Source organism: Periplaneta americana, chromosome 8, assembly GCF_040183065.1.
Source record: "Periplaneta americana isolate PAMFEO1 chromosome 8, P.americana_PAMFEO1_priV1, whole genome shotgun sequence".
NCBI classification, from domain to species: domain Eukaryota; kingdom Metazoa; phylum Arthropoda; class Insecta; order Blattodea; family Blattidae; genus Periplaneta; species Periplaneta americana.
Window position 1 is genome coordinate 13532537 of NC_091124.1, and position 19248 is coordinate 13551784.

Below are 19248 nucleotides of genomic sequence, written 5' to 3' on the forward strand. Positions count from 1 at the left end.
TGCAATAGACAGTCATGGCTGAAGAATGATATAGACATCCGAAATAAAAATAACTCAAATCATTTCACTTTTTGGTTAAGATCCTACTTATTAATTAAAGAGAAATGTAGGTACTTACACATTTAGCGGACTTGGTTCATGGTTTCCAAGAACTGGATACACTGGTGTGTCTGGAAAGTCTGTTTTTATTTGAGTCAACACTTTTGTTATTACGTCCTTATTTTTCTGAACGCTTGTATCCCATACAGCATGATCCACAATATCTCCAGTCATATAGATGTAATCAATTCTCTGTGTAAAACAAATTAAACATCCTATATAGTGCATGAATTAATTTGAAACATAATTATTGTTATCGGTACTAGTTTAAGTTTTAAATTTGTTACATAACTAATTAATGGAAAACGTTTGGAAGTAGAACAGAAAATCTAAAAACCAACAGAAATTTTACACGAATATATTGTTTATTTTACATAGTTTTCGAGATATAGATAATTTTGTGTTAAAAAATCCATGTTTATATCCCCAGATAATGTTCACAATGGTCATAATATACACTAATACAAGATTTTAAACTTCTCACCATAGACAGACTTTATCTCCAAAACATTCCACGTGTCGGTGTCAACTTCTGACAAGATGGCGAAATTATTCATAAGATGGAGAACTCTATTTCGGCAGAGAAAAAGTTCTATAATAGTGTTCTGATGCATTTGAAGAATGGCACTGATCATAAGAATTCGTAACTCATACCGTAGTAGTTTCGGTTTCAAGATATTCGAAAAATATTTAGAATAAAAGTTAATTAGAAGTGAATTAAGTACTCTGTGCACTATGCATGTGTTTTTAATCGGTTTGAGAATGTCAAAAAAATCAATATAAGCCTATTTTATCTTTAAGTCGAAGTTAAAACTCATAGAAAGTTTCTTAGTGTCGAGTGCTAATTATTTTTAACAAGAAAGGTCCTAAAATAGTGTCTTGAGATGAAGAGTAAAAGAGAAGAAGAAAAATAATAAATGATGCAGATTTGACAGGTGGCTTAAATTATATAGAAAGTCTTTTAATTTTTTTTAATAGCATAAATTTTAATTTAAAAAGGTTTTACTATTAGTAAACTAAGGTATTGTAACAATGTTTCGGATCGAACATTTTTTTCTCAGAATTGGCCCCCAGTTTCTGTGTAGATTACACCAGAACACACTATAGATATGTAGTGGGTGGAGGTAAAGTAAGCCGTAATGAGAGATTATAACACTGCTTAAATGTTTTATACGTGTAGTAGTGTAGTTCTCATTTTGCTTCACATTTCCCCCACAGACATTAGAAAACACATATTTGCTGGCTCAGCTGTAGTAAGCTGTAGTTTCAGTCATGTTCTGTTTGACTTGTATTTGCAAAACAACTGTGAGACAGCTTTCACCGAGAAATATTGTTTTTAATGTCATATCTCATTCCATCATTTTGGCCATATCTTACTACCTTGTCACTGCAATGGCCCTTATTGTTCTTGTTGTCTACATCATGACCCTTTTCGTCGTATTTGTTGTCTTTGTTATGGTCCTTATAGTGGTCTTGATCTATATCGTGGTTCATGTCGTGGCCCTTATCGTGAACTTTGTCCTTATCGTAGCCCATTTCGTAATTATTATCGTGGCCTTTGTCTTTGTCCATGTCACGTTTCGTATATTGGCCCTTGTTTTCCTTGTCGTTGTACTTATCGTGATCCGTACTGCTTTTGTCGTGGTCCTTGTTGTCTTTGACATGTTGCTTATCGTGATCTTTGTGTGTCTATGGATAGTTCTAGTTACTTTCTTCATTTGAAAATGGATTTAGTTTTACAAGATTGTAGTTGTCATAGTAATCTTTACCTCATGAGTTTTCTTTATTTGTTGCAGTGTGTCTTCAAAAGCGTGCCATGGAGTGTCGCATTCTCTGTAATCACCCCAGAAACCAGCTGCGGCATCAGGGTTTCCTGGATTACCTTGCACACTCCTACAGCACATCGGTTCACCGCAAACTGCATTTCCATCAGTCAAGTATATTGGATCATGATGGATGTCTGTTAGTTGGATGATTGTTGCAACATCATCAGCCTGGAAACGAGGTAGAAAACTTTTATTTTGTATGTGTTAAGATCTGCAATATAGTGAATGCAATCTGATTATGGGTGGGGGGGGGACAGGATTTGTCCTGGAGGCACATAAAAAGAAGAAGAAGAAGATGAAATTAGTAAATCATTTTCATCACAGGTAAATGACAGTTAAACGACCTTAAGATTACTTCAATGTGATTTTCGTGGTACAGTAGAATTCCTCGTATCTGGCAACTGTGGGATAAAGCTAGTGCCGGATAACTGATTTTGTCGGATAATTGGAAAATACTCTTATAGGTTATGTAAAGACATACTGTACTGCACAAACTTCATTTCCATGTTGGAATTTAATAATTTTCATATAGATATTTAAAAATAAAGTTTTGAAATACGTACAATGTTTATTTTTTGTACTGAATGCGGTAATGTACATTCATCAGTTCATAATTATTGTAATACGTAGTAGCGTAAAAAAATACTAAACGTTTTAGTAATGTTACGATAATTTTAAATAGCGGCCATGTGATGTGAAGAGCAGTGTAGCCAACGCCGCAACTATGAATATGAAATATCGCTCGATGATTTGAACCTCTTTAACATATCTCTAATGTCTTCATGTTTATATATGAATTGCTTCATAAAGAAAGGGCATCAGTCACATTTTTTTCGAAATTGAGTTAAGGGAACACTCAACTATATTTTGGAACTTTTTTCCTATTTGACCAATCTTTTTCAAATTTGGAGAAAAAGTTTAATATACACATGGAAAGTAACATGCAAAATCTCAGCTCATTAGATCCAATACTTAAAAAAAAATATATATATATATTTCAATTTTTAATCAATGATTAATTGAAATATCACTTTTAATTATCATTTTTTATTTTTTGGCTTTGTGCTTTTGACTGTGACTTCTCAATGAATAGGGGAAGAATTCTGCGTATTGATTTAGTTCTGTCACGTAAATTAGTGTAGAAATTTAATTTTTCATTTCTGTGACACTTTTTCTCCAATTTTTAAGTTGAGTGTCCCCTTAACATTGAATTTCCCATCTTGAATGTTCAACACATCGTTTTATCAAGAAAGGAAGCTACTTCAACGTTTCCTTCTTAGTTATATTGTGATTGGAATGTGAGCATTTTGATAAAGGAAGGGCAGTTTTTCTTAATTTTCCACAACTTAGCTAAAATGGACTGATGCCCTTTCTTTATGAAGCAATTCATATACTATCTATCACTCGAATGAAACTTTTACGTGCTGTAGGAACAGAGAATTTCACACTTTCCTATTTAGACTCGTCCAACACCCCTTCGAAACGGGCGAGTTCAAGTGGTAAATTTAAAGATATCGTCCCTAGAGATGGCCGATATTTCACAAACCGATATTTTGTCACAGGTATTTTTTTTGTCACAGATAAACCTGTGACTGATGACGCGAAATATCTGTGACAAAATATCGCTATCGAAATCTGCTCCGTATTCAGTACTCTGTGACCCTGTGACTGATATTTTCTCCTCTACGTCGTAGGTTTGCGCGTACGCATGATACAATAACAGCAATCGGGCGGTAGTTTCTCCATCTTATTATAAGTGATGTGATTACACGATTTAAATAATAACGCCATTGGTTACCAGTACTTATTCTTGTGTAAAATTCTGTCTGAACAACTGTTTTGTTTTGTAATTATTTTCCAATGTTTTTCCGAATACTTATGTTTCATTAATTTTTATTCTATGACTCAATATTATAATGTTAATGCACGATTTAAAATAATTTATCGATTATATTATATACAATAAAAAGGATCAAGTTTTAAAACGATTAGGATAATCATATAACCTCAATTTCTCCATACCCAACTACATTTAAAAATGATCAACTGGTTCAATATCTAGAATATAACATCTTGGAGCATGAGGTTAACTTTTGACATGTTACTGTTCAGTAAGGTAAGTATTTATTTGTTAATGGTACATGTACATTATTTATTTGTTGGATTTTCCCATATAAATCACTGATGTGTGGCGTGCATAGAGAAATCGTATTCACATTTCACTGCTCTTCAATATTTCCTGCTAATTTTTATCGGTGTGACAAAATATCGGTGCAATTCATGCTACGTATCGATATAAATATCGGTGTGACAAAATCACCGATAAAAGTCACAGATATTTAATTGTCACAGTCACAGTTGTCACAGATACTTGAAAATATCGTTTAAGCTCATCTCTAATCGTCCCTGCACATTGTTTGCAAGGCCCAAGTGACAGCTTACCGATGCTACCCGGTCTACTCCGGGGTTTTCTGTCTATGTTTTCACACGTGAACAATGTAAAGAGTAAACAATATGCAGCATGTGCGATCCACGAAAACCACTCACATCTTCGTCCGATTCTTCTGTTTCGCATGAATGATTCCCCCCCCCCCCCGTTTTTTGCCTGCCAAAAGTACCGTTGTCTTGTTATTGCCGGTTATTTGGGTACCGGATACGAGGGATTTTACTGTATTATTTCTGCTTTACATTTAGCTATAGCTTTATGATTAATAAAAATTTTCTCTCATATATCATAACTATAGCATAGTAGCTTTAGTGTGATGAGTAGCTGCAATGGTGCCAGTCTATTACTTAAATCTAATATTCAGTCATCGTTTCAATAATTTACTTCAATTCGATGTAATAATATCTCAATAGCCCGTTTTGTAGGTGTAATGTGTTCGAAAAAAATTTGCATTATAATAGTCTTCATGAAAAGAGAAATTAATTTTATTATGTTTCTGAACCAAAAATATTCTCAATTTACATACCTTGGTAATGAAACAACCTAAGAGTGAAACCTGAGGCGATAAAAAGAAAGAAGGGAGCACTTCAAGCAAATATGCAAATATATCGGTGCGACGGATATGACGTCAAACTATACCTTCTACGCCCCATAATCCTCCGCGAAATACCGCCAATCGCCAAATATTCAATTGTTACTATCGGTTTCGGTCATACGTAAAGGGTTTAGAATGGATGTGGAGGTAACAGGAGTATTAGCAGATTATTGTATCAATATAAATTTCACTGAATATTTATTAAAAGTGTTACGGTTGTAACATGGACTGAACATTTCATTTCCACATTCTTTCTTTTATCAAGAAGGATGTTGGCACTCCTTCATAAGTTAAAACATAGGAGGACATATCAACGGACATATTCTACAGTTGAGCCAAACAGAATATTGACTTATTTATAAAAAATAGCACTTGCTGAACTTGACTACACTTTTTAAATATTCACAACAACATGAAACAATTCGTAATCGTAATAATATGAACAAAACAGCTGATAAACACACCGGAAAAAGAAATGAACTATGGGTAATTTGACGGCCATACTAGTACACCTTTTTGGTTCCACCGTTTCAAGCTTATTACCCTAGGGTTGAGTGAAACCTAGAAACAGTTCAGCAATGTGATGGTAAGAAATCTAAGGGCTTGGTTAGGGATTCAAGTACATCGAGTACTTATGTAGGTACGTTAATATTATAACGAATGTAATATAATTTTATGATTAGGCACAAAAATCTGATTGAACTCCACCCACAAAAAACCCTGCATACGCCACTGGATCACAGTTTAGCTGACTATGTATAAAATTGAGTTCTGTGATACAAACAACTAATAATTTTACTACCGTACCTAAACAATTGAACGAATGGTTTATTGCCAATTTTCTGAAATTAGAAAATAACAATAAAATTATCATAATCAATGAAGATTGATATTTGAATTACTGGTTTCTGTTTATTCACAGTTCGTTATCCAGTAGAAATGAGTGATAATTCTGCATACAAAAATCCAGTCGCAGTTTTAAAAATGTATTTTGGTTGAGCTCGGCTCAAACTTAAAATAATCTTGCACGTAGGGGAGAGTTGGGTAGTATCGGACAGTGAGTTTCTTTCATCTACCACTAGATGATAGTACCTGAATGACATGGGTACGTTTCTGTGATGTCGCATACAGAAACGTAAACATGTTATTCAGGTACTACCATCTGGTGGTAGATGAAAGAAACGCACTGTCCGATATTACCCGATGTCCGATACTACCCAACTCTCCCCTATAACTATTAGCCTACTGTTTAGCAAACAGGATATCAATATCTTCATATCATTGATAAGATATAAGAACTCATTTAAACATGGTTTCATTTATCGTGTAATAATTAAAAAAAAACCCCTTACTTTTAACAATACAAATGAAAAAACTTAAGATTTTATTGGGTCTAAACTGGCATTAAATTAGCCAATCCAAGAATTTACAAAAAGTGAGATAACCATACAACCGTGTTCTGCTATATTCATTCTATATTTGTGGCGTGAATTGATGTCGTGAACTTTTAATATGGAAACTGTGAAAATAAATTATATAGAAGTCGATATAGGCCTAAGTTTATTATTTTAATTTTAGTATTTTTTTCTGTGGAATGGTATCCATTTACTTATCACCATTTGGTGACGGAAACTAATACTGTAATATTGAATTCTTCTCCTACAAATATACGACAATTCTGTTTGATTTTTGTGCCTTACTAAATTTCTACCTGACTTTTTTTTTTACAGTTCTCCAAAATACTACATATTAAAATATGCAAAATACTGTATAAGAAGTTCTGTTTGTTTGTTATAATGTTCCTAGTTATTCTATACTGCACTGAATTGCTATAAAGCATGGAGAAAATAGACTTGAAAATTAAAAAAAGAATGTGTCCTCAGATATGAATAATATACCTACGTTGGGAAATTATCATTATAGTAATTGATATAATATAATGCACAAATTTCGTCAATGAATATACAGTCTTTATACTGGCCGACCATTCTATGAACATTAGACTGTATCTGCTACAAAGAGATATCCTTACATGCTCTAAATTGTATCTTTCTTTCCGAAGCGTGGCTCATGCAATAATATTTTAAGCTCTTCTATTACAGATTTATAACATATATCGGTAATGCACAAAGTAATTAAATTTTAATGATTCATAAGAAATTGATTCTTAACCTCAAAATTATTTTTTTTCTCATTCATAGAAAGTTGTAATAAATAAAGAGAAATTAACGCTAGCCGCTAGAATTTTTAATTTTGGGGCGACTTGTCTCTTTTTGTGCACCATGCATTTGAAGATGTTGTGGTGGTAGATTATTATAATCACTGAGCAAGGCAGATGTTTCTAATGTTAATAATGACTAATGTACAATTCATGTTATGTTCTTTTACCATTAAATACGAAACGAAAAAATAAATACGAATTGATCGTGTAAGTGAACATCGAAAATCAAATTACATTTTTTTTTACTAATTCAATAATATCAGTTCACTTTTCCTTAAATAATTTAAGTTATGTGGACGCTGAGAAATTTTTCGTGTTTTTGGTTGTGATATCTGACAACACATTCATTCACAGGGTGAGATTCGAACCCGCGATAATAACCTTGAACGTCAAAACTGAGCCTTACTTTTTACAACGGCCGACATTTGTTTAATTCATTAATTGAATTCAATTAGTCCACACCTGTGGAGTAACGGTTAGCGCGTCTGGCCGCGAAACCAGGTGGCCCGGGTTCGATTCCCAGTCGGAACAAGTTACCTGGTTAGGTTTTTTTCCGGGGTTTTTCCTCAACCCAATATGAGCAAATGCTGGGTAACTATCGATGCTACACCTTCATTTCATTCAGACGCTAAATAACCTAAGATGTTGATACAGCGTCGTAAAATAACCTACTAAAAAATAATTCGACTAAAATGCAGTATTCATACTTACATCTCTCCTGTTAATACTCATCTCATCACTCTTGCTGACTTTTGGTTTGGTTCCAAGATCTACATCTACAGTCCACTCAAGACTAGGTTCATCCATGGAGCACTCGCTTGATTGCAGTAGTATTCCACACACTCGGCTAGAATTCAGTCCATTTGTGTTGTCAAGAATGTAGAATACTGAGTCCTGTAATATAGGATACAAAGATTGTATATAAACAAACAATCATATTTCTATTAGAATAAGCTATCTCCATTCTTGGATACACTCTTTTAACATTTATATAATCACTGATGAACGTTATTGAACAAGTAATAACTTCGGATTATGTATGATAAGACTTTCTTGTGTTAAATTCTAACGTACCTTGTTTACATGTTTCGACCTTTTATGGGTCATCCTCAGAACAGTCGTTGTTGGTCTTGGCGCCACTTGTTTTGTTTCCTGTGAGGGCGTGTTCGTGTGGTATAATGTAGAGTCAAAGAGTGTGTGTGTTCTGAAATTGAGTTGTGTGTTGAGAAACACACGAAAACACACCCCAACGAAATTCTCAACAAGGTACGTTAGAATTTAACACAATAAAGTCTTATCGTACATATTCCGAAGTGATGCATTGTTAAAAGTTGTGTAATCAAGATGTATAACTGTTTCACTCTGTTAATATTATAAATTTTGGTGGTAAATTACAACATTAAAACAGTGAATTAGTTATTACTTGTTCAGTAAGGTTAGCAATTGATTAGATGTCATTGAGAACCTTTAAACCGTACCTTTTTTCCACACGAAAGTTTCTGAAATTGATTTTTAAAATAATATGTATGACTTGTTTTGTTTCTGTGTACCCAGTTCAATATGTGTAAAGTTATTCTAAATCCAATTTTGAAATTTCCGAAACTCAGTTAAAAATGATTTGTATAGAAATAGTTAATTTATTCACAAGATAATGATATTTATTTACTTAGAAAAACAATTTTGATCTATATTAATAACCTATTTTCCAGGCTGTGTACATCATTCAGGAGAAAACTATGAAATGACCAGAATTTTCTGAATAATTTGTAGATTGAGACAATATCATTATTTTGAGGAATAAAGTTTGCGAAACAAAATGAAATAATCTACACAAACATTTGGTTAACTTTGTTTTGTTATATTTCGAATGAGCTTTGTCAAATCAACCGAAATTAATCAACAAGTAAATAGGAAACAAAGTACCGGTATTATTACGTTGAACCCCATTGTTTTATGAATTAAATGGTATTTTTATTTCATGTACGTCTAAATATTATTTTTAACTCAGTTTTATGGATTTAAGAAGTGTCCTGATATTTTTTTTAAAATTACAGCTACGTAATACTTTATACAAAATTGGTTCTGGAAACTGTATGCATTGAAAAGGAATTCTAATGTTTTTGACTTATATGATTGATAATGCCCTATGCTATTATTTTCTTGAACATCGAAATTCTTTGGAAATCCGAAATTTCATTCCATACGGTGAATAAATACACTATTATCAGAGGAAAGAGTTTTTGGTGATAATTTTGTTAATAATATTATCATTAATAAATTAAGTTTGTAGCGTAGTATTTTTTTGTTGGAAATCGTGCTAGAAATACGCATAAATTTCGCAATAATTTCTTGATTAGTATAAGGGTAAATTTTTAGTTCTGACTTAACAGCTCTTAATTGTATTTCTAAATCTACTAAGAACAACATAATAACAGCATAACACTAGTTTTTAAAATAGTTTTAATTCACTCTGTATTAGCATCTGTATCACCGAAGTGTAACTTACAAATTTTGACATTTTATTTCTTCATACGAGTAGTTGTTCTTCTACTTATACTTCTGTCAGAAATTTTTATGTGTAACAAAAACATTGAGTAAACTTTTCATAGAACTCTCAGTAAGGATCTTCATTAAAAATTGCCATTATATGATTAAAATCACTTGCACTTTACTTTTAATAATAAACTTAGAAATGTTCAAGGGTGTTAATTATTTTTATATAATTAATTAGTAATTTTCATTATGAAGGAAATCAATTTGAAAGTTAAGCGACAACATATTTTCAAATGTTCCTCAACTTTGTCTCTAACATAGCGTTCAGTTCTTTCTAGAAGTTTATGTACTTTGCTTCCGAATTGACCACTCTTTTAATATATCATAATTAGGACATTTGAGTCAGTGAGTGAATTCTTGGAGATAAGTTTATAACTTAATCTCAAAACTACAACATTGAACTGCTTTATGAATCAGTTGTGGAATTGAAATCACGAAGATTTTTGACGTGTAAACTTGAGATAGGTATACATAAAAACAATTTAAAATAAAATTATAAAAATGAATAGTAACTCTTTTCGTGAAAAACTAACTACTTAAAAAACCATAACGAAAATAGTTTTGAACTGGTTTGTTCAAAACTATGGAAGGTACCCTTTAAAAACGTCTGTCAATTTAACTGACCTCATTATTTTCTAATAACAAAACCCTTGCCTCTAATCATTAAGATACAGTGAAACCTCTCCTTACGGACACCCCCAAGATACGGACACTCCTCATATACGGACAGATTTTTATGTCCCAACTGAAATAATATAGAAATAATGATAAATTTAACTCTCGTTTACGGACACTCTCAGACACGGACACGGACAGCTGTTTCACAGTCCTAAATCTTGCTTTACCTCCTGACTGCGGACAGAACTTGGATTTCAAGACCTAATGTGCTACAAAAATGGAAACTTTAGTTTTGAGAACTGTACAGAGATTCCTTAACGTGAAAGAAGACAATAAGGGTTTCGTAGGCTACCACTAGCCCAGCCGGCTACCCCTTGTTAGCTGGAAGCGAGTGGATAAACAAAGTCATAAAATTTAACCTGTCTGATGGGTCCAAGGTTTCGGCGATCGTGAAATTGTATTCAACACATGACTGTGTTAGTAGGATTATTCTCTCCACTTCAATCAGTTGTTCTGTTTCGAGAGACATGGCACCTGAACGTAAAGGTTAAGTTGGAAACTGTAAATTACAGTACTGCGTAACTGTCAGTGGCGTAGCGTCAATGTAAGCTAAAAAGCTTAGCTTCCCCAGTTAATAATTATTTCATAATAAACCTGCAGTTTATGGAGAAAATTATTTATCAATTTTAATAGAATTTATATTTACGCTTTAAATATTGTGATGCGGCAGCTCAGGATGATTTGTGATGCAGCAGTAAACGAGAAGCCTGCACACACCAGCTTCCAAGCAGACCGGTTTCTTCTGTGTAATCCACCCCGCAGATTTTCCATCCCTTCCTAAGCTACCCTAGTCGCAAGGCTCGCAAAGAAGCTAGCTTTAACATTTAAAATAAGTAGTTTCCGAGTTATCCCTTTTCGTCAGTTGTGTTCAGTTGAAGTGTTAGTGTGCATTGTGGCTGATATAATAAATAATGAGCGAAATAACAGTTCCTGACACTAATTTACTTGAATTTTTTTTAAGACAATTGTATTATCAAGACCGATTTACGAACAGAAGTGTGATTTAAAAAACAAATGACCGACTCCCTTGCTGTCAATGAAGGACACAACCAAAAGACAGACGCATACTTACGTAATGATACTAATATTGTGATTTCTCTAAGTGTGACAGGAAGTGAGCTAATGTTATACGTGTACGTGTCTATTTGTTAAGAGATATGTGTAAACCGTGAAATCATATTTTATTACGTATCATTTGAGGTCATGCCTTATTGGTGTTACTTACGATGTTCCAACCAATCTTCGACTGCTGACTTGAAATTGACTACTATTTATTTTAAGACTGTATTTTTGTAATACGTTTTCTCATATTGCATGAAAGACAACTTGAGTTAGCTTCCCCTGCTCAAAATTTCATGCTACGCCACTGGTAACTGTAGACCTAGAATAAAACTGCATGGCACAGTACTGTATTTTCCTTTTTCGGTCTTATGTACTGTAGTTCAAAGTTGCAAAGAATTTACTGTAGTACACTATACTTATTTAGAATAAAACTACAGTAATAAATTTCATTTAAAGCGTGAAGGGATAGATAATACATATTATAAATTTACTGTTAGATTGGGGAGCCTCCCTCCCAATAAAGGACACCTGCCAGATGCGGACATATTGTTACGTCCCTTCGATGTCCGTAAATGAGAGGTTTCACTGTATATTCTTTGTGTTTCCATAATTATATTTTATTCTTTGTCATTGTTTTTATTATATTATTTTATTATATTATTTTATTATTATATATTATTATTATTATTATTATTATTATCGGTATTAGGCCTATTACTACTACCGTACTACTAAATGACATGTGCTTTTGAAACATACAATACGATGTTCTGTTTTCGATTTTATGGGTAGGCCTATAGTTACTATTGACTTTGCGGTAGATGTGATGATGACTCTGTTTGTCATAGTTTTTAGAGTTCCTATGCTGGAGTAGATGTTGATATTTGTTAATTTTGTTACTGTGTGCATTCTGAAGATTATGTCTTCGTCAGTGAAACTGCAATGTATGTTACCTGAACTTCCTCGTTTGCTTTGTTGGCAATGATTACGTCAGATTTCTTCTCTATAGATTGCATACGGAGACTAAGTAGGAGGCGGAAAGAGGGAAGATTGGAGAATACTGGGTTTGCGTTGAGAGACCTGCTCTTGGGCAGAAAACTGTGGATAAATGGAACTCGATTTCTGTAGAAATTTATCTATGTCAGTAAATCTTATATTTATCGTTTTCTAGGAATATTACTTTTAATAGGTTCATGAACATAGCAAGATGTTTATTATTATTACTAGCCGTACCCGTGCGCTCCGCTGCACCCGTTAGAAATAAATATAAAGTAATTATATAATTAAAATAGGACATTTGATCCAGGGAACATTCGTGTTTGATAGAAGGATAAATCGTTTAATATGTTACTTGATTTAAATTGCATCCAAATAATTAAAATGCGATCATTTTGGTCCAGAGACACTCATTTGGTGCAATGACAATTCCTTTAACATGTTTCTTAATTTTTATTAAATACAACCATAGTTTAATGAAGATTGACATCATTTAGATTTAATGTGTATATTTTATTTTACTTGTTATAGGTTTCCATTCAATTATGGTAATAACTTAATCAGTAAATGGCGCTTGGCCCACTATGGTTCTGAACCCTTCAAATAACTTAAATCATATTATATAATATTACATATATTATATTATATTATATTATATTATATTATATTATATTATATTATATTATATTATATTATATCAGAATTTACTGTAATAACATTATAGCATTATGTCCATCTAGATAAACTACACTTTCTAATGATGAAATAATAATTAATTATACAAATCTGTTAATCTAGCTTCCGATATTACTTCATACAAACACAGAAATATTCTCTGTAGGCTATCTTTCATAGCTTTCGATTGTTGCTGTCCAAGGCCGTTTATAGACGAAGTCATTTGTTTTTTAATTCATTACACTGCCTTAGATGGCATTTATTTTAATTTTAGAACTCATTCATCTCATTAAATATCAGTCCTATCAAAATGTTTCAAGGAATGAAACTTATCGCAAATTATTTTTAAAGAAACTTTTGTTATGTAACATTTTTCACAGAAATCAATAATAAGCGAGATATTTCGACTTATTTAATTCAGGCCCCCTTATAACCCCCCTTTTAAATAATGTATTTTGAATGCCATATAGCCTAAAATCTAAGTTGCAACGAACTTAATTTATATCCCAATTTTCATCGAAATCCGTTCAGCCATTATCGCGTGAAAAGGTAACAAACAGACAGACAGACAGACAGACAGACAGACAGACATACAAACAAAAATGTAAAAAAAGTGATTTTCGGTTTCAGGTTAGTTAATTATATATGTTAGGACCAATTATTTTTGGAAAATCGGAAATTACCAGAAAAATTTCGGCTACAGATTTATTATTAGTAAAGATTATTATTATTATTATTATTATTATTATTATTATTATTATTATTATTGGCCACCGGCGTAGTTCTAGCGGATAAGACGTTGCCTGCCGATCCGGAGTTGCGCTCGAGCGCGGGTTCGATTCCCACTTGAGTTGATTGATTTAATAATAATCTTCCTCGTATGTGATCGTGAAAATTTTGTAACTAATTCAACAGTTCATAGCATAAATACGTGTCAAAAATGGCTTTCATGCTTCATCGGCAAGTCTATCCTGCTATCAAGGAGTGTGTTATATGGCAGTAAAAATTTTTAATAGCCTCACTATTGATATAGAAAATGAAACTCAGAATAGGCTATAAGATTATTTAGGGCCAAATTAAAGAAGTAGGTCCATTTATCTAATTTCTCACGCCTTCTATTCTGTAGGTGAATTCATGACATTCAGCAACGCTTCGTGAATATTTCTATGTTGTATTAAATATTGATACTAAAATGTTGTGTTGTGCATACTTACTTACTTACTGGCTTTTAAGGAACCCGGAGGTTCATTGCCGCTCTTACATAAGCCCGCCATTGGTCCCTATCCTGAGCAAGATTAATCCAGTTTCCATCATCATATCCCATCTGCCTCAAATCCATTTTAATATTATCTTCCCATCTACGTCTCGGCCTCCCCAAAGGTCTTTTTCCCTCCGGCCTCCCAACTAACACTCCATACCTATGCATTTCTGAATTCGCCCATACGTGCTACATGCCCTGCCCATCTCAAACGTTTGGATTTAATGTTCCTAATTATGCCAGGTGAAGAATAAAATGCGTGCAGTTCTGTGTTGTGTAACTTTCTCCATTTTCCTGTAACTTCATTCCTCTTAGCCCCAAATATTTTCCTAAGCACCTTATTCTCAAACACCCTTAACCTATGTTCCTCTCTCAAAGTTAGAGTCCAAGTTTCACAACCATACAGAGCAACCGGTAATATAACTGTTTTATAAATTCTAACTTTCAGATTTTTTGACAGCAGACTGGATGATAAAAGCTTCTCAACCGAATAATAACAGGCATTTCCCATATTTATTCTACGTTTAATTTCCACCCGAGTATCATTTATATTTGTTATTTTTGTTCCCAGGTATTTGAATTTTTCCACCTCTTCAAAGGTTAAATTTCCAATTTTTATATTTTCATTTCGTACAATATTCTCGTCACGAGACATAATGATATACTTTGTCTTTTCGGGATTTACTTCCAAACCTATCTCTTTACTTGCTTCAAGTAAAATTCCCGTACAAAATTTGTCCAATATTCTTTTGAGAAGATTAACTCCATATGTAGATGAAATTATTGGGGATAATCAGTGTGGTTTTAGGCATAATAGATAGTAGACTATATTGTAAAACTCTTCTGTATATATTTCAATTAGCTTGTGACTATAATTAAGACTTTGTAGTACTATTAAGATTTTTTTTTTTCATTTGACATGTTCCATATTCTAGCTGTGAAGCGATGTACGAATACCATGGAATGTAAATAAATACAATACAATGGGCTTGGTTTTTTCCGAGATTTTCCCAACCGTAAGGTGAATGTCAGGTAATCTATGGCGAATCCTCGGCTTTATCTTGCTAAATAACCTCGTAATTGATACAATAAAATATTATTATTATTATTATTATTATTATTATTATTATTATTATTATTATTATTATTAGTGATGGTGGTGGTGGAGGTGGCATAATTAGATATATATTATTTTAATATACCGAAGTACATATGATATTTCCATGCTCTTACATCGTATGATGACGCAGAATATCTGCATGGAAATATCATATTTACTTCGGTACATTAAAATAATATATATGATATGCGTAAATCACTTCGTGATTTAAGACGGCGCTTATTCCGTCGGATCCCGGCCAACTGGTCACTCATAACGAGTGCACCTCAGCACATGTGTGGACTTCGGTCCTACGTTCATAGACATTTATGACGTAGTGCAGAGGGCGGCCACTAGAGGGAACCCAAGAGTTGGAGCTTAATATTGAGACGATTCTGTCCGACGCCGGGGTGGTATCCGGTGTGGCTTAGTGGATAAAGCATCAGCACGTAGAGCTGAAAACCCGGGTTCAAATCCCGGCGCCGGAGAGAATTTTTCTCCGTTCCATTACTCTTACATGGCATAATTAGAGTTGGAGATGGTGTACATTTATTCTTACATTTTCGTTTTATCATCCTTTTTTTTACTTAAAGTTTTAACTGAATGCTTTTCAAATAGTCTACTATTTGCGCTAATAAATAAAATCCACAGTATTTTATAGTTTGTTAGTATTGAAAATAAATTACCATGTTGAGGTCAATAACACCGGCGCACACTTCATCTTTCTGTATCTGAAGTCTGGTGCATAATGAATAGATGAGGTCGCGGAATTCTTGCGAGGTGTGTGTTGCCCTGTACTCAAACAAGGCGTCGATTACAGAGCGGCATGCGATACATATTGTGGAGTCTCGGGTGATCATTTGAGACGGAGGGAGCAGCGTGAAGATTGATTTCAAAGGTATCACCCTCAGTATGCTCATGAGCTGGGTTGTGAACAATCCAGTGGTGTCATATCGCATGAACCCCTGCGACACCTCTTCTCTCATCTCATCTTCTGTTTCTGAAACCAAGAACAGAATTACATGAAGAATTTCTACTAAAAGTCCTAAGAAAACTTATGGACATGTTTAGATCAGGCCTGCACAAGGTTTGCGCTCTCCGAGTCGGCTCACAGCTCGAGAGCGGAATGCAGATATTGGCTGCGCTCTGTATAAGGGTGGACTGGAAGAAGGGGTGATCTCGTACAAAATGTACATAAAAGTACTAGTACGAGTGTTCATGAAATCAATTCCCGTTCATTGTTTACAAAACTATCTTGTCTATTATTAATTAATAAAGAAATATTTATGGATCTAGGAGACGGCCTCCAGATATGGAGGGTAGGTGTGAATATATTGAATAAGCAGTCGCGGACAGCCGATGAGGGGTGGTCCTCCACTTGGGGGTTGGGCGAAGGGCTAACAACCCATCACCGTAAAAAACAGCTTGTTACGAATCCTTCAAATAAGCCTCGGAATGAGACTGATTCTCTGGCAAGACCACAGCTTAATCGGGAGGAAATTAAACACAGAATAAATATGGGAAATGTCTGTTATTATTCGGTTGAGAAACTTTTATCATCCAGTCTGCTATCGAAAAATCTGAAAGTTAGAATTTATAAAATAGTTATATTACCGGTTCTTCTGTATGGTTGTGAAACTTGGACTCTTACTTTGAGAGAGGAACAGAGATTGAGGGTGTTTGAGAATAAGGTGCTTAGGAAAATGTTTGGGGCTAAGAGGGATGAAGTTACAGGAGAATGGAGAAAGTTACACAACACAGAACTGCACGCATTTTATTCTTCACCTGACATAATTAGGAACATTAAATCCAGACGTTTGAGATGGGCAGGGCATGTAGCACGTATGGGCCAATTCACAAATGCATATAGAGTGTTAGTTGGGAGGCCGGAGGGAAAAAGACCTTTGGGGAGGCCGAGACGTAGAAGGGAAGAAAATATTAAAATGGATTTGAGGGAGGTGGGATATGATGATAGAGAATGGATTAATCTTGCTCAGGATAGGGACCAATGGCGGGCTTATTTGAGGGCGGCAATGAACCTCTGGTTTCCTTAAAAGCCAGTAAGTAAGTAAAGAAATATTTATTTTACAGAAATAATACGAACTCTATAGCTACTTAAATGTACAATATCATTTTGTTATATTTTTATTTATCAGTACATCAAAACAGGGTTTTATGCTGTTGGCAACTGACAGGAACAGTACTGATCGTAATGAAACATCAGTTACAGATGTTCGATATTTGTCTTTATTAAAGTTCACAATAGAAAACAGTTGCTCACAAATATAAATGTTGAGCCAAATATAGCAATCATTTTCACAGCCAGTTTGTGTAGTCGTGGATATTATTGCTGAGGTTTAGTCTTGTAAAACTCAACCAGGCTACTAGGCCTAGTATTATTGAAACGGTCTTTAGCCCTTAGGCCACATTGAAGATCAATAAGTTCAAGCTATACATCGTATGACACTGTTTCAACTGGTGTTGAAAGAATTTATTATGATAATTTTAAACTTCTTTCCAATTAAGACAAGATCTTGGAACCTAGAATTAAATTAATTTTGAATTTCAATTAATATTTGCACATAATCGTTTAACATGGCTTCATCACGAGCAGTTTCTATCGTTGAAAATTGAGTCATATTACTTTCCCAAAACTGACTTACGAAAAGTGTAAGTTTACGACTGAAATCCCGTAATTTACTCAACATATCAATAATGAGCTGGCCTTTTCCATGAAGAGAGATATTTAAATTGTTGAAGATTAATAAATTCTTACGTACCCTACCTCATGTAATAATGCAACTTTCAACTCCTGAACCTTTCTACTGCGACCTTCACCAACAAAACCATCGTATCTGTGTGTGTGGACTAGTAATGACGCATTATATTATGTTTTTCTCTTTCTTTCAAACTTTTGTGGTAGTTAAGTATTGACTCCAGCTGATGTGAAAAAATAAGCATTTTCCCATGCAATATTGAAAGAATTGTCCACACCTGTGGAGTAACGGTCAGCGCGTCTGGCCGCGAAACCAGGTGGCCCGGGTTCGAATCCCGGTCGGGGCAAGTTACCTGGTTGAGGTTTTTTCCGGGGTTTTCCCTCAACCCAATACGAGCAAATGCTGGGTAACTTTCGGTGCTGGACCCCGGACTAATTTCACCGGCATTATCATCTTCATATCATTCAGACGCTAAATAACTTAGATGTTGATACAGCGTCGTAAAATAACCCAATAAAGTAAAGTTGAAAGAATTTGCCTGATGATCACTTTTTCGTCTTTTAGATTCCTCCATTATGTAGCCGTAGATAGGCAAAGTGAAACGGCTACTGATAATACACACTACACCAGATAGCTGCGTGGACTATCCTCTATCAAATACAGGCCTACGTCATTCCGCCGTACCTCTCCGGCGAGCTCTTAGGCGGCTCAATGAGCGCCGTTTGTGCAGGCCTGGTTTAGATTATATTTGAAGTGAGGTGCGTATCTTATTTATGCAGAATGAACCGTAACTAATGTTACTAATTTCAGGAGGGTATTCTTTGAGATATTTCAAACAAAAAATTGAAATACAATTTTGATCGCTTTGCTTCCTTTTCGAGATAAAAATTATTTCATATGAAACATTTCATAGCGTGTTTTGGGAAACCCATTGATTGAATTCCCAATATGCTCAGTCAATTTAAGAGAGCAGTGTATTATGATAATAAATGATTGAAAGAATTTTAGTTTTGTCCTTTGATC

General features: G+C 34.0%; 1 protein-coding gene across 1 annotated transcript in view; it reads right to left on the reverse strand.

The window, feature by feature from the left end:
• The window catches only part of LOC138704501 (sphingomyelin phosphodiesterase 1-like), a 70177-nt gene that overhangs the window by 28359 nt on the left and 22570 nt on the right, over positions 1 to 19248 (reverse strand). The window contains exons 2-5 of the mRNA XM_069832429.1: positions 16195 to 16508; positions 7899 to 8081; positions 1869 to 2093; positions 119 to 291 (exon numbers count right to left, since the gene is read on the reverse strand). Coding sequence (XP_069688530.1) covers positions 119 to 291; positions 1869 to 2093; positions 7899 to 8081; positions 16195 to 16508 — 895 coding nt within the window. The remainder of the gene's footprint in view (positions 1 to 118; positions 292 to 1868; positions 2094 to 7898; positions 8082 to 16194; positions 16509 to 19248) is intronic.